Source organism: Numenius arquata, chromosome 19 (assembly GCF_964106895.1).
Source record: "Numenius arquata chromosome 19, bNumArq3.hap1.1, whole genome shotgun sequence".
In the NCBI taxonomy this organism is placed as follows: Eukaryota; Metazoa; Chordata; class Aves; order Charadriiformes; family Scolopacidae; genus Numenius; species Numenius arquata.
Window position 1 is genome coordinate 1,170,949 of NC_133594.1, and position 22,562 is coordinate 1,193,510.

The 22,562-nt window shown below is 58.9% G+C and overlaps 1 protein-coding gene across 6 annotated transcripts in view; it reads right to left on the reverse strand.

Moving 5' to 3' along the window:
* Positions 1 to 411: 411 nt before the first annotated feature.
* RGS3 (regulator of G protein signaling 3) overlaps positions 412 to 22,562 on the reverse strand; it is an 88,506-nt gene continuing 66,355 nt past the window's right edge. For 3 of the 6 annotated variants that reach the window (XM_074161312.1, XM_074161313.1, XM_074161314.1), the window contains 6 exons: positions 10,799 to 11,443; positions 7,122 to 7,195; positions 3,453 to 3,554; positions 2,609 to 2,670; positions 1,796 to 1,962; positions 412 to 1,705 (listed from right to left, as the gene is read on the reverse strand). In XM_074161312.1, the coding sequence (XP_074017413.1) occupies positions 1,520 to 1,705; positions 1,796 to 1,962; positions 2,609 to 2,670; positions 3,453 to 3,554; positions 7,122 to 7,195; positions 10,799 to 11,443 (1,236 nt within the window). In that variant the 3' untranslated portion in view covers positions 412 to 1,519. Of the gene's footprint in view, positions 1,706 to 1,795; positions 1,963 to 2,608; positions 2,671 to 3,452; positions 3,555 to 3,675; positions 4,011 to 5,828; positions 5,870 to 7,121; positions 7,196 to 10,798; positions 11,444 to 22,562 lie in introns of those variants that run through there. The other 3 variants (XM_074161315.1, XM_074161317.1, XM_074161316.1) reach the window with 3 other exon arrangements.

The following is a 22,562-nucleotide window of genomic DNA, read 5'->3' on the forward strand; positions in this document are numbered from 1 at the left end:
AAGTGCTGCCTTTGCTGGGGAGGAGCAGCCCTGCCAAGCTGTGCAGCCGGGACCTGAAATAGCACTGCTGGGCTCTTTGTTGCTTCTTTTGGTGTGTCCCGAGAGGGACCCGGAGCTGCACTGGGTCACTAGTGTTTCTGGGCATTCCCATGTCCAGAGGCTCATGCCCCGCCGTGTTCAAACAGCAAACGCTACCCCTGGGAACAGTCTCATTTTGGGCAAATCTTTCTGTGTGCCTGCAGGGCTGCACCAGGGCTGGCAGCTGCTCCCTCATAAAAAACAGCTCAAAAATCCATGCAACCGGATTTTCCCATCTTTAGCCATGCAGTAACAGGATTTTACACTCCTCGCTGAGGCAGGGGAGCCCAGCTCTGCCAGCGCTGAGAAACACGCCACGAAGAAAAGGCAGCTACAAGAAATTATATTCTCCTTTTATTTACCTATGACCATGACAAGGTATTTTTGCCAGCTGCAGAGATGCTTCGCACTGTAAACCGGGTGCCTGGAGGCAGGCGAGTCCGTCCAGCTCGGCCAGGTCCAGCAACAACCCCTGCTTCTCACAACACAATATTGTTATCCAGAGTAAGGAGAGCCTCTGATTCACAGAGCTGCTTTTCTCCATCACCAAACCCTCCGTCGTCAGGGCATGATATATACACCCAGGCTCCCCCAGCGGCCCGCTGCCAGGGAACGCGTTTTGTCAGATAAAATCTGCTAACTTAGAAAATACGCACTCAGAAAAAAAAGAAAAAAAAAACAAAAACAAAAACAAAACAAAACAAAAAAAGGCATCCACTCCACCGGAGAACTCCGCCGCGACACACACAAATATTGCACTTGTAATTTCAGAACAGGAAAGGACACGAGGATTTCCTATTACACAGCAACGCGTCCAGCTATAGGAGGTCAATAAATAAACCAGGGGTGGGAGTGGGAGGCGGTTGGTTTGCACCCCCCCCAGCGCAGGGCAAGGACCCAGCGTTTGCTGCTCCCGGGGGGACCCACCACGAGCAAAGGAAGCGCCGGGCTCCTGCGAGACAGCACGGGGAAGCAGAGCAGCATCGTGGGGCTGGTCCAGTTCAGAAGGCTTTTATCCAGGGAAGATATTCACATCGGTGCTGTCATCCCCTTGCCGGAGCCCTGCACAAAAGTCCTCCTCCTCCTCCTCCTCGCCAAGTTGGGATCACTCGTCGCCTTCCAGCTCGGGTGCTTCACTTCACAGTAGTCTTGTGGGAGCTTCCCTCCTGGCTAAAATCCATGCCGGAGTCACCCCGAAGGCGTCGTACCAGCCATGGTGAGATGGGGCGATGGAGCAGTACCAGACTGCTTGGCTTGTTGGTCCCCTCGGCCTCGTGCTCGGTGCCTTCAGCTGCCCCACACCCGTCCGTTGCAGGGATATGGCTTGGGGGCAGGAACAGCAGCGGGGAGGCAGGCTCCCGCCACCCCCCAAGGAAGGCCCCCGCCGCCCAACTTCATGTAAACACACAGCTCCCAGCCTGCCCCGAGAGAGTCCGTGGGTCTACAGTGGGGAGCTGGCTTTCTTCTGGTTAATTATGTCTAAGTACAAGTCAGAGCGGAGGAAGCGGGGGTAGGAGTCCTTCTCCATAAGCCCATAAATCCTCTTCTGCGCAAGGTCAAAGCAGCTGCGGGTGATGTTCTGCAGGTTCTCCTTGGTGTGCTCCCGCGTGTAGGAGTCCAGGTTGACCTGCGGGCAGAGAGACCAGCACTGGTGAGCGGCTCCCCGGGCGGCCACCATGCCCCGGAGCCACACACCAGCAGGGGTTCCAGCCCTCACCTCCTTGCAGGACTGGATGGCGATGTACTCAGCGAAGATCTTCTTGGCCTTGGAGACCATCTTGGACTGGGATTTGATCTTCTTGAACTCCTCGCAGGCCAGCCAGAACTCCAGGTTCTCCTCACTGAACTCGGTGCGCAGGAATGCCCTGAAGGCAGCGAGTCCATCTGTGGGGACAGAGACATGTCTCTACTCCGGGCTCGCAGGCAGGGAATGGCCCCACGAGATCCTCAGACCCACAACCTGGCGAAGGTGCAACCTGAACTACCTCCCCACATTGTCCCCTTGTAAGTCCTCGGGCAAAGCAGGCCGTGATGGCATTGCCAGCTGAAGATAAGCCATCCATGTGCTGAATCCACAGTCCTCAGCCCGGCTGCATGGATGGAGAGCCAGGAGAGGGGGGCTGGGCTTGGAGCAGGGACAGCAACGGGGAGAGTTGAGCCTATGGGGTCCGGGGCATAGGACGTGACCATGATATGGGGTGCCCCAGCTGCACCCCACGGGAATAGTCTAAAGTTGCTCCTGACCCACTGCACAGCTCCGAATGGGGTGCAGACAAGAATTGCTGCCTTTCCCCCCCAAAGCTGGAGGAGGGCTGCAGCCCCAAACCACGGCTCTCCCCAGCCCCATCTCCAAATTCCCCCCGGGCCAGGCAGGAGCAGGAGGGGTGCAGGCAAAGGGTAGCCTCATTTGTCTTTGTCTACCCCCAAACACCGGAAGGAATTAACAGAGGAAATCCCAGCTTTATCCATGCACGTGTCTGGATATTGCCCCGGCAGCAAACGGAGGTGGAAGAGAGGGGCAAACACTTACATTTGTGCAGCAGCAGCTTCTCCAGGGAGTCCCCCCACTTGAGGGCTTCCTCGGGAGTGGGCCTGTGGGAGAAGGACAGTGTGTTGGAAAAACGAAGCCACGAAAGCCGTATCCTCCATCTGCTCCAACGCAGCACGAGCAAAACATTTCCAGCCGATAAAGCACCCCTGAGTGCCCCAGCGGGGCTGGACTCGGCTCCCAAACCGGCACCAACGTCGCCGGAGGGTCTGTGGGCAGAGCCAGGCTCGGCATCCGGCAGCACCGCAGGGGCTCTGCTGGAACTAAACCTCTGCCTTTAGACTGGCAGGAACAAAATCCGCTCTAAGGAGGTCTGTGTGGGCAGCCGGGCTGCTTGGGGTCTCTGAGGAAGAGATGGAAAAGCTCCAGGCAATGCCCAGGAGGCTGCGGGATGGCAGGGATTTCAGCCTCCCCGTTCAAGCAGCTGGATAAGCCACCAGGCGCGAGAGCAGGGAGGGCTCGTCTCCGGCTGCTGGAGCATCTCCAGAGCAAAGTGGTTTTTCAAACCATCCTCCGGCCAGTTAAAGTTTCACGTACAGCCACCAGGAGAAAGCAGCCATAAGGGAAATTTCCAGCCCAAGCCACCACTGTGCTGCCTCCTGGGCACGGAGCTCCCACCCGCCCGGGGGGGGAATCTGCAGCCAACAAATGTTTTTAATGCTCCTCCGGATAAAAAAAAACCTGTTTGTCCATGGGTTCCCCAAACAGGGAGACCCCCACCTCCCTGGAGGTGATGCTCAGCCCGACCACAGCCCGACCACGAGCTCAGGTTGTCCCCAAGCCCCCACAGCCCCCAGTCCCCGCACCACCCGCTCGCAGCACCTACTTGAGGGATTTGAGCACTTTGTCCAACTTGCCGGAGGGGTTGGCCCCTGGGGACTCGTTTCGCCGCCGAAAAATCCCCAGCCGGTTCTTCATGTCCTTGGCTCTGGAAGGAAGAGCAAGTTTTAGCAGGCGGGCGAGGGGTCAGGGGGGACACCCAGCACCCGGGGAGACCCTGCGGGGGACTCGTCCCACACATCGCCGGCCGCCCCGCGCCCGCCACCTACTCCTTCATGGTGTGCCGGCGCTGCAGGCTGCCGTTGTGGGGTCTCTGCACGCCCAGCAGCATCTCCGCGTGAAACTCCAGCGGTTGGGGCTTGGAGAGGTCACGGAAGAAGGGCATGGCGGCTGGGACGAGCCCGTCAGCGGCGGCTGCTGGCGCGACCGGCGCGGCCAGAGGCTCGGCTGCTCTGACGCCAGCTGGATGCCGTGCTCCCGCCCGGAGCGGCCAGCGCGGAAGTGGGAGGGCTCAGCCTGGAGAAGCTTTAAATCCAGCGTGGGGTGGACAAGGCGCGAGTGAGTAAGGGCTGTGTCAGCCCCGCTGCTTATTTGGGACGGCTCCGTCCCGTTGCTGGGGAAACTCGAGGGAAGGTGGAAAAATCAGCGCCCGGGGCGGAGAGTGGGGCCTTTCAAGAGACGGCGGGGAAAATAATCACGGTTGGGGATTTACGAGGGCTATTTATAGAGCACGGGCGTCCCGGGGAAGGCAGCGGGGCCGGCGGCGGGGCTGAGCGGGGACAGCGGCGCTTCACCGTGTGCCCCCTGTGGGGATGGGGACGGGAGCCCACGGGCGACAGGCTGGTGCTCACACCTCTCCGGTGCCAGCCCGGGAGGGGCACGGCCGTGGGGACATCTCCATAAGGGGGTGGTTGGGGCGGGCAGAGAGTGACACTGGGGGGCACTGGGGCGCAGACACCCTGCGCTGCCACCCTGCATGGGTCCCTGCTCCACCATCCCCGGACAGACAGACGGACGTGCCCCCGGACACAGGGCTCCCGGTTCCCCCAGGGACCTGCCACCAGACAAAGCGGGACACAGATTTTTGGCAAGTGCTGTAGGAAAGGGGGCAGTGGGACCCCCAGCCCAGCCCCAGCCCCAGCCTGGGGGGGCTGCCTGGGGGCCAGGGCAGGGGAGCCGGAGGTGGAAGAAGTGACGGGTGAGGACAGGCGTGGAGGATGCTGTCCCCTCGTGGCACAGTCCCTGTATGACACCGCAGCATGAAGGGGCGCAGGGGACATGCAGGGTGGCGTGGGATGCTAACCCTGCACCAAGGCTGGCCGTGCCACCAAGGTGAAAGGGACCCCAGGGTGGCATGACCAGGCCACCCCCTGCAACCTCCCACCACCCCCACACCAGTGGGTCTGCACAAGGATGCTCAGGGGAGCCACCTCTGCCCGGCCAAGCCATGCCCAGGGCTGGCTGGGGACAGAAGGGGCAGAGGGGGGATTCAAGGCAAGGGTGTACCCCACCCCCAGTGATGCCATCTGGATCCACAGATCTCCCCAGTCCCGGGAGGGTAAAATACAGCCATCCACTGGGAAAAAACTATCCACAACAACGGCAGGGCTCAGTCCTGCACGGTGCTGAGCACACTGAGCCAGGGAAGGATTTTAGAGGGCGATCACCTCCCCAAGTCCCCAGTGCTGTCTGTGCCCTCGTCGGGGGACACAGAGGCTTTTGCTGCCTTCGCATCATCTGGGCTGTGGTCCCCGCAGGACACGGGTCCCGCTGCTGCCAGGAACCGGCTCAGCACTAACGTGGGAAAAGTGGATCCAAACACAGAGCCTCACGCTCCCAACCCCATCTGCCTCCCGTCACCCCGCTGGCAGCCACACCGGCAGCCGAGGACCAGCCACCGCACGGGATGCGACATCCTACACAGCCCCCAGCCACAATTTTAGCAGCAAAATTCCCAGTTTAGCAGCTCCAGCAGGGCTTTCAGAGCTCTGAAAAGCCCGTGTGTGTGTCCCCAGCAGGCGTGGGCTGCCTCGACCTGCACACCCAGCGTGGGGACTCGCAGGTGACTGCGGCTCGTGGGCAGATTTGCAGGCTGGGACACACCAGGAAGTTCCTCAACTTAAAATCCACTGCTTCTCTTGCACACGCTTGTAAATAAATAGCAAGCGGCACGAAACCAGGCTGCGGCAGCCGCAGGCACGCACAGCCCCCAGCTGCAGCCAATCTGCAGTACAAAATGCCACAGCAAAAATCATATTTCATAGGAAAGTGCCAGTTTCTGAGTGGAGTCACCCCTCAGTGATCTGCACCCGGTGCCCTGCCACAGCCGCGAGGCCACATCCAGTCCCATCGCCCCGCACCGCTTCCAAACCGTCCCCTGCAAAGCGCATCACCTTTCCCTGCAGGAAAGCTCAAGTCCTACCTTTCCAGGTATTTCTCAGAAAAGTCCACCATGGCGTGGTACATCGGGGGGTGCCAGCGAGCGGCGAGGGCCGGCAGAGCCTGCCGGTGCCGGGGGGGGGAGGCGAGTGCCAAACCCCAGCCACTTGCACCATAAATACTCTCGGCGGACGGCTGGCAACTGGGCTGCGCAGCCAATAGCCGGCCGGTGCGATGCCGAGAGGCTCCCCAGCGCATCTGCTGCCGTCTCAAGGTGAGGAGAAAACCCTCTCCGCAACCGCCCCTGACCCCGCTAATCTGGGGGTGGCTGTGCCCCCCCGCCTCCCCCCCCAGCCCGATTCCCCCGGCTCTGCGCCGCAGGAGGGACACGCGGACAGGGGGGGGGACGTCCCTGCTGCAGGGATTCATTTTAATTTCAAGTGTTGGGGAGGGGAAATAATAAAAAGGGCTAAAAATAGGCAGCTGCGGCCGCGAAGTGTGCGGGCCGACAGTGCCGCTCGCTGGCAGCCGGCACACGCGGCGAAGCCACACTCCCACCACGTGCGGCTTCTCCACCTGCTCCGAGCCACGTGGAGTGGGAGAAAGACCCAGCATCCCAGGCATCCCCGTGGCCGTGACAGCCGGCCGCATCCCGTGTGGTGAGAAACGGAGGCGGTTGGTTCCATAACACCCTGATTCAGCCCCACCGCGCTTCCCCCCACCCAGCTGCAGCTGCGCTCGTGGCAAAGGCCACGGCTACCTCGTCCTTGCCCGGACCCACGCTGTGGCATCCCCAAAGCCTTACCGGGAGAGGCGGAGGGGCTGCAAGCGTCCTTGGCTCGGTGGTCCCACCACACTGCCCGTGCTGCGATGTGCCGTGGGGGCTGCAGCCCATCCGGAGGTGGGAAACCTCCCCATTCCTTCTCCCGGCATGGGGCCAGGGGGAAGGAGGCCCCCAGCTCATGTTTCACCACTCGCATGTCCTCTCCCTGAACCCGGCACCGCTGGAAGCTGCTCTCCCCGTACCACCGGCAGGAGCTGGCTCCTTCACCCCCATCTCTCAAAGCCAGGCAAAGGGGGGGGCTGCTCCCAGCTGGGCTGTGCAATGCTCCCAGTGCACCTCCCACCCCCCTCCCTGAAAATCACGACTCCCCGCCTGAAGTGAGACCTCAGTTCGTGTGTGTCTTTGCTGCCTTCTTCACAGAAAAGCTTGGGGGAACGAGACAGGGAGACCATGAGGGCTGCCCAGACCTGGTCCCTGGACCTGGACCACCAGGTGTCTGTCCACAGCAAACAGCCCTGGTACAGTCTGATGCCACCACAATGTGACACTTACAAGTTCCTGCTCCGTTTCTTGCGGGAGGTCTCATCCCCTTCGTCACAGCTGCATTCAGCATCGGCTCCACTCAGCTGGGGGGGGAAAGAAACAGCGTCTGCATCATCCTGCCAGTGCACACCCGCAGTGACGCTCCAAGTGTCACCAACCAGCCCTGCCAGTGTTCCCCATGGTCCCCGCACCCATGCAGCCCAGAGCCACGGCATCCACAGGGCTCCTTCCCCACAACCACAGCTGGCTGCTGCAATGTAATGGGACAAGCCCCTCTCTGCCCCAACATGGGAACCTGCCTCCCCCAGCCCATCCTGTGCCACCTTCAGCCCGTGGTGTTCCTGGAGCACCTGAGGAGACGCCACAGCTGGTGGCTCAGGTACCATCCCAGGTTCAAGACACTGACAGTGGTACCTCCTCTGGGGAAGACACTCGCATCCCCATCCCCGATGCTCCTATTCCTGCTGTCTTGAGTGGGCACAGGGACCCCTCCCCAGCCTGCAGAGCACCTTGTCCCCCCAGAATCAGGCTGGGCACCCAAAATCAATCAGGAGTCCCCCAGCAGTCCCCAAGCAGGAAAAATCAGAGCACTTCAGCCATAACTGCATCATATCGTGGCAGCTTTCAAGTCCAAGGAGCACCCAGAGGGCTCCACTCCCTGACCACCGCCCTGGGACAGCCTGGGGACGTCGGATGCACCGGTGCAGCCTCCGAGCCATGCAGCCTGGGGACCAAGCACGGTGACCTTAGGGACCACCATAGCTCAGGGGCTTCAGTAATTCATCCGTTACTGAATGCGACTAGAAGATGCTCACAGCCAGCCCTGCACCCATCCGGATCCCACACCAAGCTTAGCCCCCCACTGACGGGGGGTTCGGGTGCTTTCCAGGATCGCCGCCCCCCGGCCATGCCGTGGGAACCCTCTGCACAGCCCTGTGGCCCCGGGCTCAAGGCTTTTGACACTTCCTTCCATTCTGCACTCATGTTTCCGGAGTTTATCGGCCCCAAACAATGCAGCCCTCGCAAAGCACCTTCCCCGAGCAGATAGGGCCCCGGCAGGCGGGCTGGCCCGGGCGACACGCAGCCGGAGCACGTTTCCTGCCATTGTCCAGAGAGGCTCCACGGCACTCGGGGACAAAAGGCAGCAGTGGAGCTCGCCTGAGGAGTCCCAGCGCTGCCGGGACAATAACGCTGTTAAAACAACCACCTCCCAGCCCCGACCGCAGGAAGGAGGGGAGCAGGGAGGCACACTGGGCACGACAGTGTTAAAAGTGCCAAGAAAATGAGCCCCTCTGAAATGCTCTCTGAGGGGAAAAGAAAAACAGCACCTTGAGGGATGCTGTGGACCTGCCACTGAGACCACCGGGTGCAAGGATCACCCAGCTGCAAGTATGACCCGTGGTGCTGCTGCTGGAGGGGATCCATATGGGAACTGTACATCAGTGCCCTGCTCCAGAAACCTTTGCTGAACAAGTCAAAAGGTACAGCCTGACAAAAGTCCCTCCAAAGTGTAGGCAGGGGGACGGCAGTAGCCCAAACCCCCCACATGTGGTGGCCCAGCAACCTGCCCAGCTCCCCTGCCCGTGGGGGCCCGTGGGCAGCTTCCGTCCCTCAGCAGGGAGCAACAAGGGCAGGCAGGGCAAAGGGGGCAGGCAGGGTGTCCCAGGAGGGCAGGTGGGCAGGGGTTAAGGCACTGGGCAGACAGAACCAGACAGAGCTGTGGGAGGGCTGGGAGCACCAGGAGGTCCCGCAGCCACACTGTCCTCACCACCAGCACCGGCTGCCCCGGTCCCTGCTCCAAAAAAAACCCCTAGTCTCATCACAGCAGAGCAGTTTAATGCAGGAGGAACTCAGTTTGCCCCCGCTGAAACACATCCACACAGAAAGTGTAGTTGAGGGTCTCCGTTCTCCCCCCAGGTCTCCCCCCAGGAGAAGCAGGCAGCCTGTCCTGTCCCAGCCAGCGCCGCAGCAGCCTCCAGCCGCAGGGCTGCGCGCTCCCAGCCCGCTCGCACAGCGGCACTGTGAAACCTCTCCAAGAGACTGTGAAACCTCTCCAGGAGACTCTGAAATCCCCCTCCAGGAGACTCCTCACTGCCAGACCTAAGGGGACACTCAGCAGGCACTGACACTGCCACCACCTCCCTGGCATCTGTGCGTCCCTACCGCAAAGGTGTCCTTTTCTTGGTAGAACCTGGGAGGGAATCTGAACCCCCCCCTGCCCACAATTGCTGGCATCAGCCTCCAAGAGCGTTTGGGTTGCCCTTTTGCACAGCAGCCCCATCTGACTGGTCTCTCAGGCTTGTAAGAGCTCTCACCAGCTGGCCAGGGACTCCTAGCCCAAAAAGTGCTCTGGAAAACAGCATCAGAGGTGGCTTTTCAAGCAGCATGAGCCTGGCAGGGAGAGGGTTAACCCCATCACAGGTTTAACCCCATCATGCTGCCCTGCTTGGTGCCATGCAGCACTCTGCACCAGCCTCTCCTGCCCAGGAGCCAGTCCCCATGGAGCAGCATGCAAGGTGGTCCTGTACTCTGCAAGGTGGTCCTGAGCTGCATGACATGGTCCTGAGCCATGTAAGGTGGTCCCAAGCAGCATGTCACAATCCTGAGCCACGTAACGCGGTCCTGAGCTGCACAACATGACCCTGAGTGATCCAAGGTGGTCCCGAGCCAAGCCATGCAGAGATGGAGCTGGCGTGAGCATGGTCGGGCAGAGCAGGGTGCGGGGCCAGCACCACAGGAAGGCAGGTAGCCACGCTCAGCGCCCAGGCAGGCTGCACCTGGGGAGAACAGGGCAAGCAGCCCTTCTCACACACAGTCTCTGCAATGGCACATGGCTTCCTGGAAATACTCATCAGGCAAAAGTACAGCCAAGGCAAGCTCTGCTCTGGGAAGGCACATGGAGCCCCCTAGACAGCCCCCCAGGAATGGGGGAACCCAGCCCTGGGAATGGCTCCTGCTCCACGGCATCCACTGCTCCTCCTTCCTGCACCTCAGGGTCAGAAATCACTGCTGACCTCTACCCTTCTCTGAGACAGGTCCCCCATGACATTCGAAGCCCTGCAAGAGGCCAGGGCAGAAACCCACACTGCTCCTGGCGTCCCTGGACACACCATGGACTCTTTGTCACCGGAGGCTCCCTGGAGCCTGGCTTTTCCCTGTCCCTGCCACTGCAAACCACTCTTTGTGAGTGCAGACACCCAGGTGGACATCTCCCTCCGCCGGTCTCAGCAGGCAACAGCTCTCCAGGACTCAGAACAGGTTGCCCAGAGAAGCTGTGGCTGCCCCATCCCTGGAGGGGTTCAAGGCCAGGTTGGACAGGGCTTAGAGCAACCTGGTCTGGTGGGAGGTGTCCCTGCCCAGGGCAGGGGGTGGAACTAGGTGATCTTTAAGGTCCCTTCCAACCCAAACCATTCTGTGAGTCTATGATTCTTTGGCATGGGATCCTGTAGGATCTGGATGCCCTGGTGGGAGATGCCCACCCACGGCACCAGCACATTGGCTCTGGGTGACATCCCCTGGGTGCTAAGCACCTCCCAGAGCTGACCACCAGCAGCAGGGACTTTCCTGGCCCCTCAGATGCCAGCTTTGCCATGCCCATGGAGAGAGGGGTGACATGCTGGGACATCTCCACCCCAGGAGCTCCCCCCTCACCACAGCCAAGGAGGAGTCAGCGCCAGCCCACGTACCTTCCTGTGCCCCGAAAAGAGCAGGGTGAGCTGGTGGATGGAGCCGCCGTTTTTGGCGAGCTCTTTTTTGAGGGTCCTGGGGGAGGGCAGGGCCCAGTGGCCCTTGGTGGCCTGGCTGTCCGAGCAGTTGAGGGTGGTGTCCGAGGTGAAGCAGTGGCCCTTGGCCTCTTGCAAGAGGCTGCCCTCACTGTGGGTCCGGCGCCGCAGGGAGCTCTGCACGCTTAGCGTGTAGACAGGCTGGCACCCCGATGTCTCGATCATGCTGCTGCGCTTCGCCTCGTTCCTCTCCAAGTAGTGCTCGTCACTGTCCTCCTCCTCCTCATCATCCTCATCTTCCTCCTCCTCATCCTCCTCCTCCTCCTCGCCGTCCGTGGCGATGCCCGCCATGCCCGCTGCGCTCTGGCTGAAGGTGCTGTCAAGCCGCAACTCAGGGATGATGAAGGCTGGCAGGGAGCTGGGCTGCTCCTCTCCTTTCTTGGTAGCCACCGGCTGCTTCTCTGCCAGAAGAGGACCTTGGGTGGCTCCCAGAGCTTCCTGGGACTCAGATGGAGTCGGTGCCTCTGCAGCTGGAGGAGCATCACCCACTGCTGCCTTCCTGTCCTCTGAGTGCATCTGCCCCGGCTTCTCCACGTCTGTCTCCAGCATCTGCCAGCAGAGAAGATAAAGAAGGATGAAGGCAGAAATACCCCAAATCTCTCAGTGGCCACCTTTCTGGGGAGCCTTTCCCCTCCTAACACCCCAACCACAAGGCTGGCACCGATCTGTACAACCCTAACAGTGCTCCGGTGGGGTGGGATAGCATTGTCCCCCCATCCCCAGATGGTGGCAGGTCACCCATCACTCCCACAGCACCCAATCCTGATCCCTGGAGCACCGGGTTCCCCCACCAGCAGCAAACTGGTGGCTTCAGGGCGGCAGTGGGATGGGGCCACCCAGCTCCCAGCTTCAGCCACACCGGTGGGTTTGGAGGAAACCAGGGAGTCTGGGGGTGGGTGGCTCAGCCCAGCACAGACAGAGGCAGAGCCGGTAACATCATCCTTACCACGATGGCTCCCCCGTCCCCCTGAGAGCTGCTGGGGGGGCTCAGCCCTGCAGAGATCTTCCCTGAGGGTGGCAGAGAAAACCAGCAGCTCTCATCCGGCAGCTCCGGCCCCTCCTGCATCCAATTATTAACTGCAGAGGGGAAGTGCTGGGCTCTACCCATCTGCGGATTCCAAAGCTCAGCCCAGCTCTGCCTCCCTGACCGGGTGCCCTGGGCTGTGGGACTCCCCACGGCCGCCCCGTTGCACCCTGCAAAACCACAAACACTCTCCTACCAGCCCCTTTCGGTTTTTTAAGCCTCTGGGGCTGGTTTTTGCCGGCTTTCCTCCGCAGCTGGGAAACGCCTTTCAAAGGGAAAAGCCAAGAACAGCCCAAGGAAAAAAGCCTCCAAGGTTTTTGGTGAGCAGGGGGAGCCTGTGACGAGCCCCCTTCTGCCAGAGCTGGGTCCTCTTTTCCATGTGATTTTCCCTTTGCATAGAGCCCATCTAAGCCAAAGGGGCAAAACCAGCTCAGGAGGGGAGAAAGACCAAAGCAGAGAAAAATCCTCCCTCCAGAAAGCGATTCCCACCTACGCAGAGCCCACAGGGGTGGGCAGGGGTTATTATTATATGACCAGCCCCAGGTAACAAGTCACACAGAAAAAATGTCACTGTACCGCCAAGTAAGATCCAAGCATCTTCACGAGCCCAAAGGCAACCAGAAAGCTGGAGTTAACAAAGGCACTACCCCTGTACAAATTAGGTTGACCTCAGCTTCAAAAAGAGCAGCGGCCCCAGGAATCAGCCCACCCAGCCTCACATCCCATAGGGAAGAGGCACCCATGGAGCAGACAGAGGCCATATCCTCGCGGTGATCCCGGCTTGTGACAGCAGACCCCTGCAAGCCATCCCCCGGGACAGCGTGGGGGGCTGCTGCTGAACACCTCCTCGCCCTGCAGAGCCGGCACACATGGATTATAACCCACCACTGGATATCCCCAGGGAGCTGGAGGCACACGCTGGGCTGCAAAATCCACCATCATCCCCACGGAATACCCAGGGGGGTTTAAGCCCTGGCTTCGGCACCATCTGCTGTGCACAGAGGGGGTGGCACAGGGACCATGTGGTACCCAGCAGTGCCCACCTGAGCCAACGGGGCCACAACATGGGCCAGGTTCCCAAAAAGATTCCCTGGCCTGTGCCTTACGCTTTTTCATCAAGCCAAAAGGGTCCCTTTTACACTCATGAGCCTGGAGAAGACCCGCTCTGTCCCCTTCCAGCCAGACCTGCCACAGGCAGTGATTTAGCGTCACCTTAACTGCCCCAGTGAGTCTGCAGACTAAAATTCAGAGACCATCCTGTGCTCAGCCCCACCTGAAACACCTGCCCCATCCCCAAAACCACTGGATTCAGTGGGAAGCACAAAGCGAATGCTGGTTTACCTCGTCCTTGGGGCTGTTCCACTCCCCCCGTGGTAACTTCTTGTAAAAAGAGAATGTTTCCAGACTTGCCGTGCAGGGATGCTATTTGCACAAGCGCGTGTTTTAATGATGCTGCTTATGTCTTATTTGTATTACAATCACTGTCATCATTATTTAATGAAATAATTAGAGGAAAAACCCATGCAGCCCTCAATTCACTCCCTGCAAAGCCCTCACCCTCCCTATCTGTCCAGTCCTTCTGCTTAATATTGCTGGTTGCCCACATCAGATAAGGCCCTAGAAGGAAATGAACAGGCTCCTTTAAAATGAGAGACATTTGGGGATTAAATTAAATCCCTGCACTAATTCAATCAGAAACTCTGCTGCTTTTCAGTGGCACGGAGGATATGAGCAGGAGCCTCGCCACTGAGCGAGGTTTCCATCTCGGGTTGAAAGCATCACCAGGGCTGTGAAATCCTGTCCTTGCAGAAAGGACCATGGCTGAGCTCTGCTCAACATCACCTGATGGCAGGGGGCAGAGGGGGACAGGGAAGGAAAGTGGCAGACTAAGCGGCCATCACAGTGAGCCAACAAGCCTGATCGTGGCTGGAGGCACCAAGGACTTTATCGGCAGGAAGCCAAGGGCCACCTTGGCAAAGATGATTTGGGCCAGCAAGGACCAACCAGGTGTCCTTCTCACCATCACCGTGACCAAGGGGCCACCAGAGGAGGCAGCAGATGGAGACAGTGCTGGTGCTGTCTGAACAGGGAGGTGAAGGGGACATCTGTCCTTCCACCTCAAGGGCTCATCCAAAACACCCTGTGGTCTCCCTGCAGCATGGTCCCTCTGCCTCGGCTGGCAGCAGTAGCTCAGGAGCCAGCAGCCAACATCTGGATCCCCATACCCCAACATCTGTGTCTCCTTGCCCTCAACATCTGGGTGCCCCTATCCTCAATATGCTGGTTTCTCTGTTCTCAGCATTTGCAACTTCCCATCCTCAACATCTGGGTTTCCCCATCCCCAGCATGTCTCCCCTGCCGGTTCTCCGCATCTGGGTTTCCCTGTCCTGAGCCAGGAAGGTCGAGGGGCTTTACTACATCCTCCCTGGAGGACCACACACTTCACTGTTCCGGTTTCTATCGCAGACTAAGTGTCCAAGGCAGCATGACCCAGGAAGGGGAAGAGAAAGTAGAAGACAGAGCTGCCTCCAAGCCCCAGGACGGCTATCAGGAATAATTTTAGAGAAGGAGGATGATTGATCTGAGGTCAGAGCAACGCAATAGAGTCCCTAATATTGATTTCCCCATTGAACAAGCCTCAACACACCCCAAAAAAGCCAAATACTGCCCTGCCTGCTCCAGCATTCTCAATCTCTGCACCTCTGACACACTGCCTGGACTCCCTCAGCCTTTGGGCATCACTCACTGACTCAAAAGTTTTCTTGAAACCAAGACGGGGGAGAAGTTCTGCACACCCTGGGCTCTTCGCTCTGTAGTTAGATCCGTTTGTTCTGATTGCTGCTGCTCTGATGCCCGCAAAGCAAATTTCAACCAACAGATGCAGGTTTGTCAGCGCGGCCTCGACTTCTCCAGGATTTCTCTAAATAACGTGCCCTTTCTGGTGGCCCACGGCCGGGACTTCCAGCTGGGAAAACACCAGCCACAGAGAGGGCACAGCTGTGAGCTGAAGCCAGCACTGGCCTTCCCCCTCACGCTGCCAGAAGTACCGTGATATGTAGCATTCCATAAATCCCTAGCTCTGGGAGGTCAGGGATTTTTTTGAGGTTCTCAGCTTTTTATTTCAAAACTTCCTCGCAATCACAGAGCAGCTGTGGCTCAAGTAATGCCTGGGCACAAGAAGATTGAATTCAGCCTTTCCTGGCTCCTGACGCGGATGCTCAGGTTTTGCAGTGCGCGTCTTTCTCTTGCGGTGATCCTGGGGAAGAGGAGGCTCAACACGACTGGGAAAGCTGCCCTGTGCCCAGGCAGCTCCTCAGTTGAAATCAGGGATTGGGAAAAGCTGGGAAGTCACTGCAGGTAACAGATTGTTGGACATCTAGATGAGCAGGAGAGCTCATCTCTACCTGCTCTGACTGGGATCTCACCCTGGGAGGACCTAATGGACCTCCCGAGATACTGCTGGAGGAGCCACTCTCATGGGTTGTCCCATGGAGGAACCTCTCTGGCTCCTGCTGCCCTTCAATCTCCCTTTGCTCAAAGGTGCCTCACGTGGCCCCAAAAGCATTTAACTCCATGGGGATGAGACCAAAATCTCCAAGGGGATTTAGGGGAGGATGCAGCCAGCTTTGCTGCTGGCAGCATGTTCCCTGTGCGGAGGTAACATCCCTCCCCAGGGCAAATGGGATGCAGGGAAAACAGCACCCATATCACCCAGAGAAACATCAACATTTGCAAAGTAGGTTTTTCCTAAAGTGGAAGAAAAAAATTATGATTTCACTTTTTAGCATGGGTCAAACTGTGCCCAGATCCATCAGATTTAAAACTTCTAACTGGACCTGTGAAACGCTACCAAAACTGATGATGATGAGCACCTCCAGACTTAAAAAGTGACCACTAAGAACTAAGTAAACACACGGCTACAGGAAGCAGCATCTAACGCACAGCACGGGGCTGAGGGGAACAAAACGAAGCCAGAAACACAAAGCAGAACTACCCAAATTTCAGAAAATTTTCATGGGAGTCATTTTGAAAGTGCTCGCAAGGAGAATCCCCCGAGCAGCCCCTTGAGCTCCGTGGGGCCAGCCCGAGCCCAGGGCTCTTTGCGCTGCAGGGTTTTCTGCCCATTCCCTGCTTCATTACTGAATCGATGAATAATTGATACAGAGCAATTAGTGTAACAGCAAAAGCAAGCGGGGATGTATGAACCCAAGCAGCAGGATCGCCGGGGTAGGGTGGCAAGGGTGGATTCACATCTCTGACGGGACACTGTGGGGGTGCGAAAGTTCACACCACCCAAAAATCCCACAGCCTGAAAGGTCTCAAGAGCCCTGGAAGGAGAAATCCTCCTCTGCGGGAGGAAACGATCCCGTGTTGGCAGCTGGCACTAATCCCATTACCCCATTACTGTCACCCCCAATTAACTGCTCTGCAAACGGGGTCCGACTGGGGCATTGCCCGGCCCTGACGCCGCAGTGGCTGCTCTCTGCGCCTCTCCCCAGAGCCGCCCCGCTCCCTGCAACACCGCGGTAAACAGGGGTCAAGGCTTAATCGAGGGCAACAGCCCTGCCTGTAGCAGAGGGGGCAGCCCGGTCTGCAGGAGTAGCTGGCACCCCGCGTTTGGGATCAGCTGCTGACGGTGTCAGCAAAAAACCCAGGACAAAATTCCCCCACGCTACGCACTTCAGCTGAGCGGCTGGAGCTAACAAGGAATTGCTATCGCCACAGCCACCCCAGCAGTCCCATCCGGACCCCAACTGTCCCCTGCCCGGTACCCTCTACCCCCACCAAGGCTACGAGCACACACAGAGCTCTGATTCCAGTGGCAGAGGATGAATTTCCTGGTTGGTCCCCAGTGCCAGTAAAGGGAGAGTATCCAAAAGGCTGTAAAAGTCCTGGAGCAGAAAATCTTTGCTGCCACAGCCAGAGCCAGCCAACACAAACAGCACGGCCATACGCAGCCCAAATTTGCGTGGAAAACTCAAAAAGTCCCTGTCGCTACTAACATCCCCTCGTTCTCCCCAAGGCTGCCCATCACCAACCCTTCAAACCCAGTCTGGCAGCACAAGAAGCTGGGCAGGAGCCCCAGGTTGCCCAGGGGACCAGCCCAGGGGTGCAGGGGACCAGTGTGGGGAGCGGAGCAGATGCCCGGGATCTAGAAGGACATCAGGCTCCCTCAGCCGGATCCTGCCCAGCGCAAGGTACAGCCCCCAGAATCGCGATGTTTGAAAGCAAAAACCTACTGAATCCGGGCTCCCGGTCGCGTCCCAGCGGCAGGGGCCGAGCGAGCGACATCTCCCCGCGGCGTCCCTGTCCCCGACACGTGCCGGCAGCCGGGGCTCGGCAGCCGCTGGCGCAGCGCTGGGCTCTGCCTCCGCCGTTATTGATGTCCGTGTCCAGCGGCAGCTGAAGCCGCCCCAGCCTCTCCCAGGCACCGCTCCCTCCTGCCCCTTTGTGCTATTTTCGGCTCTGCCAGCAATCCCTGGAGGTATTATTACCTGCTGATAAAAGTAGACGATGGCTCTGCCTGGAGGAAGAGCTATGTATCACCCTGCAACCTGCCGCCTTCGCTTTGGCAGCTCCCCTTCTCCTGCCCTGTCCTGCCCCCGGGCGACACCGAGCCGCAGAGCGATTCCCGTGCTTCCTGATGAATGAAACTGCTGCAGGTTCGCACTTGGGTTTTTTCCCCAAACTACTTTCTACAAAAGACAGAGAGATCTGTAGCGGGAGATGCTCCGCAGCGTGGTGCTTTGCCCTCTGCTCTGCAACCCCCTACGAGCGGCTCTACCCAAATGGGCAGGGACAGGGAGAAAAAACATACAGGAAGGTGTATCGTCTCCATCCAGGACCATCTGCCCCTTCTCTCCTCCTGCAAGGGCCAGCACCCTCTCGTGACACCCACACACACACTGAGCTGGGGACACAACTGCCTTGGCTGGGTGTTTCTCCTCATGGTATTTCACTTTATTGACCAAGACAGGCAAGTTGGGGGCGTCCAGTTGGGGGAGAAGAGAAGGCTCTGGGGAGACCTTAGAGCCCCTTCCAGTCCCTAAAGGGGCTCCAGGAAAGCTGGGGAAGGACTCTGGATCAGGGAGGGGAGCCGTAGGAGGAGGGGGAACAGTTTTAAACTGAACAAGGGGAGATTGAGATGAGATCTGGGGAAGAACTTCTTTGCTGTGAGGGTGGTGAGAGCCTGGCCCAGGTTGCCCAGAGAAGCTGCGGCTGCCCCATCCCTGGAGGGGTTCAAGGCCAGGTTGGACGGGGCTTTGATCAACCTGGTGTGGTGGGACGTGTCCCTGCCCAGCGCAGGGGGGGACTGGGTGGTCTTTAAAGTCCCTTCCAACCCAACCCATTCTGTGATTCTAACTTGCTTGATGGCTATGGAGAAGGGAGCACAGAGGAGTGTGTGACCACAGCCAATGTCACAGCCATTTGCCGGTGGTTATCTGCACCACAGCCACCCTTCACTGGTGCCTCAGTGACAATCTGTGCTCGGCTCTCCTCCAGCATGGACTTGGGGCACACACATGTCCCACTGCTCCCACTCCTGGTTCATGGATGCTCCTGGGACAGAGCAGGGGAAATGTGCTGCCTCCCCTTTCTTGCAGGTGGCCACAGCGTGGCAGTGGTGCAGGAGATGTCAAAGCTACCTCACTTGCTCCCACTGGACACGGAGTGGAGCTCAGCTACATGATGCCATCGCCGACAGCAGCAACATGGCATGACCACCACGGCAGCTGAGGTCCATCCGCACCCATCCTGCCCGCACTGGTGAAGGGAGCTGGGCCCACTGGGTTTTTGCCCGGTCTTTCCATGGGGCCACCTGGGCTGGCTGCAGGGACACGGGCACACAGCCCAGGGGTGTCACCACACTGGGGGGGCACAGCTGCATCCCCAGCCCAGGGTCCCTGGCCCCTCTCAGGGAGGAATGAACCCAGCCACCATCCAAACCTGCACTGTGTCCTTCGTTTGGGGGTACAGCTCCGGTTTGACCAAGTGCCTGCACCCTCATTGACACAGGTAACCTGTCCCTGCAGGATGAGCGTGGTGGGACCCAGTGCTGGTGGCTACTGAGATGATGTCTGGGTCATCAATATCCCCAGCAGAGGGATGGGAAAGGCGGACGGAGGAGCTGATCAAGGAGCATTCAGCCCACAGCCCTCAGCATCCTTTCCCTGCCGGGGTGACACGGTGGATCAGCAGGGAATCTCTCTGCAGCGGTATCTGCAGGGGCAGAGCATGGTCCCCTCTGCAGGATGAAGGAGGTGACAGCAGGAGCCTGAGGTGACACGTTCAGCCACTGCAGAGCCATTGTGAAGGACTCATCCCACCATCACAACAGGACCATGAGGTCAGCACTGGAAGCTGTTGCTGCTGCCAGCATGGATCATGGTAAGGAAACAACTACCGAGAGAAGAGGACTTGGCAGAGCAGCTCTGCCTGCGACTGGCACCACCAGGGCCATGGCCAGAGCCACACAGAGACCGGAGGAATCCCAAATGGTACCAAAAAACACCACCGGCATCTCCAAAGCCAAACGCAACCCTCCAGCAATCATGCTGTCAAGCATTGCCTGGCTGCTCCATCAGGAAGGTGCTTGTTGCAGGGGAGGACACCGAGCCCCATGGAGGGACAGGGGACCCCATGGGGGCAGGATGAAGCCATGCCTCCTGATCCCACACCACTCTGGGCATCACCACCCGGAGACCCCTGGCATCTCGAACACATCCTTTGGCTTTGCATCAGGGTTCAAGCACCTTTTGCAAGGATTTACTTGAATTTACTTGAACTTGGCTTCAGAGTCTGCCTGACAACCCACTCGCAGCCCCCACCACCACACCAGAAGGGAAGGGCATCAGCAATTACCTGAAACAGAAGTCATTTGGGGACAGGGAAGGAGCGCTCTGGCTGAGGGGATGGTGCCAGCCCTGCCTGGCACCGGCAGCGTCCCCACTTTGCAGGCAGCCCTGCACCAAAGCACTTCAAGCGCCTGCATTAAATCACAGCAGCGCTGGCTTAAACCACTTATTCTGTGCCTTCGACCACCCCGTGCAAATGATCTCAACATCGCTCACCCCCTCCAGGCAGCCGGCGCCGCTCCTGCCAGCCCGCTTGCTCTTACCAGCCCTTCTGGGGATTCACAACAAACAGACCTTCAGGGGTTTAAAAATTATGCCTCTGGCTGTGATGGAAGTGTCGGTGGCTGCTCACGCTCCCCCTACGCCTCCAGGCCTTTCTGCTTGGGGATGGATGCAGGAAGGACCACTGGTGTTGCTGGATGTGGCCAGGGGAACATTGCCCAGCGCCAGAGAAACAGGAGCCGGTGTTTGCCAGAGGGGAGACGTCTGCTTTCCTAATGGCTTTGGCGTCCAGCTAAGCAAATGAGCAAATAAAGCAGGAGCTGTGGCTCTCAGCTGGCCCATCTGCTCCCTCATCCCTCCCTGCTCGCTCCCAGCTCACATGTGCCTTGGGATCCTGTGAGCCAGCGGCACTGGGGCCGAGAGAGCCACTGTCCCGGACTGACAGCCCCCAGCACCTCTGTGCCACTGGGCCAGCTGGAAGGAAACCGAGCTTGATGGAGCCAGCGCTGGGTGCCAGGGGAGATGCTAAAAAGCCCAGTGCCCCAACCCAGCATCCCATCCAGCCCCAGGCAAAGGGCCAGGCGAATCCCAGCCTCCCCGGGCTCCATGGTGTGTCCCTGCACTTAGGGATGGAGCCAACTGATGTGCCAGCAGGGAATGACGAGGTGCCAGAAGGGAATGACGAGGTGCCAGAAGGGAATGACGAGGTGCAAGACCAGCCCCAGGACCCCTTGGCGCTCATCCAGGCTCACCTGCACTGCAGGGAATTAACAGCCAGGCTGCTGCGTAAGAGCCTCCTTAAATTCATAAAGGGACATTTGGGACATGCTTTGAAGCCTCACAGGGAGCTGTAAAATCCCCCCACATCACCTTCAATGCCCTGGTTGCACCTGGGGCTCGTTCCCATGAAAGAGGGTTACAAACCCAGCAAGAATATGGCTCAGGATGGATCAGTCTGGGGTAGTTCAAGCTGCATCTACTTTTTTATGTTCGCAGCCTGCTTCACACCTACTGCTGTTTCTTCAACTCCTGTCTCAGCTGAATTAAAGTCAACACGCTGTCCTTCTCTTGGCCTGTTGGGTGCTGAGGGTGGGATCCACGTGTCACCGTGCATTGAGGTCATCAACATGGATTTAAGGTCCCATTTGCTCTGATGGCACAGGGACCTATGGCAGGGACAGTTCCCCACAGATATTTAAGTGGCTGGAGCCGTGCTGGAGCCTGACCCACAGGGGAACAGCATCTCCAGTCCCGCAGCCTCCCAAACACGCGGCAACACCGACACAGCCCTTGGCTGTCCTCAGTAACGAGTTTTTCCAGCCCAGGGCAGGCTGTGCTCACTGGGGTGGAACAACACACTCATTTGCTTTACTTTTGTAACCTGGTTCATAAGTACTGCCAGCTGATGCTTTAACCCTTATTGGGGCAGAATAAACCTCAAGGTTTTCTCCTCCATTTGAGGACCCTGACAGCAGGAGCGAGGTGCTGGGAGGGCCAGGGTCAGGCTGGCCCTGAGGGTGCTGCTGTGATGTCTTTAGTCCTGCCCGGCCTCTCACACCGGCATCGTGGAAGAAAAGCAAGCTCTGATGAAGCTCCAGGTTTCCTGCACCCATGGCCGTGCCCTGCCCGGTCTGCCCCACAGCAGAAGGTGAGCAGGACCCTCTGGGGCAGAGCTGGCATGGACAGGGCAGCAGGTTCCCAGCCCAAAATGGAAGGACTTTGGGCCAAAAACAGAGCGAGAAGGTGCAAATTCCTCCCCTCCTCCCCTCCTCCCCCAATCAAACAGCTCTGACTACACTCCAGCTGAGTGAAGCACCCTGGGAACGCTGGATCAGAGGGAGAGAGGTTTCACCCCACTTGTCCCCAACCCAAGTGCTTGTCACAGCCACCCCAATTCCAGTGGTCCCTTGGTTGTGCCACCTCAAGGGTCTACATGGCCACCATCCAAATGGGAAATGGCCCAGTGTAAAGAGAAAAGGGTGTCACTGAAGTGCTGCGCAATAGGGACTGCAGAGGGACCAGGCGGGTGTCTGGGGCACACCAGGGTGGTCAGGGCAAGGAAGAGGAGGCAGGACATGGGACAGGATGGGGGGGTCACCCAAGCTCACCCTTCCCCAGGCTGGGACTGGCGCAGGGACTGCGGCCATCCCTCTGCAAAGCCCTCCCCGCCCCACCACGCCAGCCCTGGTTTCTATCATCCCTCGATTACACGCTGTTTGCTCTTGTCGACAGCACATTTACTTGCACTTGTCAAGCACGTTGTAATAGTGAGAGAAACGGCCCTGCCCTTCCTGACCAGAGGAACGGCCAGGAAGGGGCCGCTCGGTCCCTCCCAGCCAGGCACCAGCCGGAGGCTCATTCCCAGCACCGGAGCCAGCGCTGCCAGGATCGGTCCATCCCTGCTTGCACCGTCAGTGGCCATGGGAGAGAGACTGGTGGCCGGGCTTTGAAAAGTGCTGAGGATCCACCACCTCCCACGGGAAACAAGTCCTGGACTCCCACGGCCCAAAGTCCACACCACAAAGTGTCCGTAATTATTTAGCTTAAGGATAATCTACATCTTTCA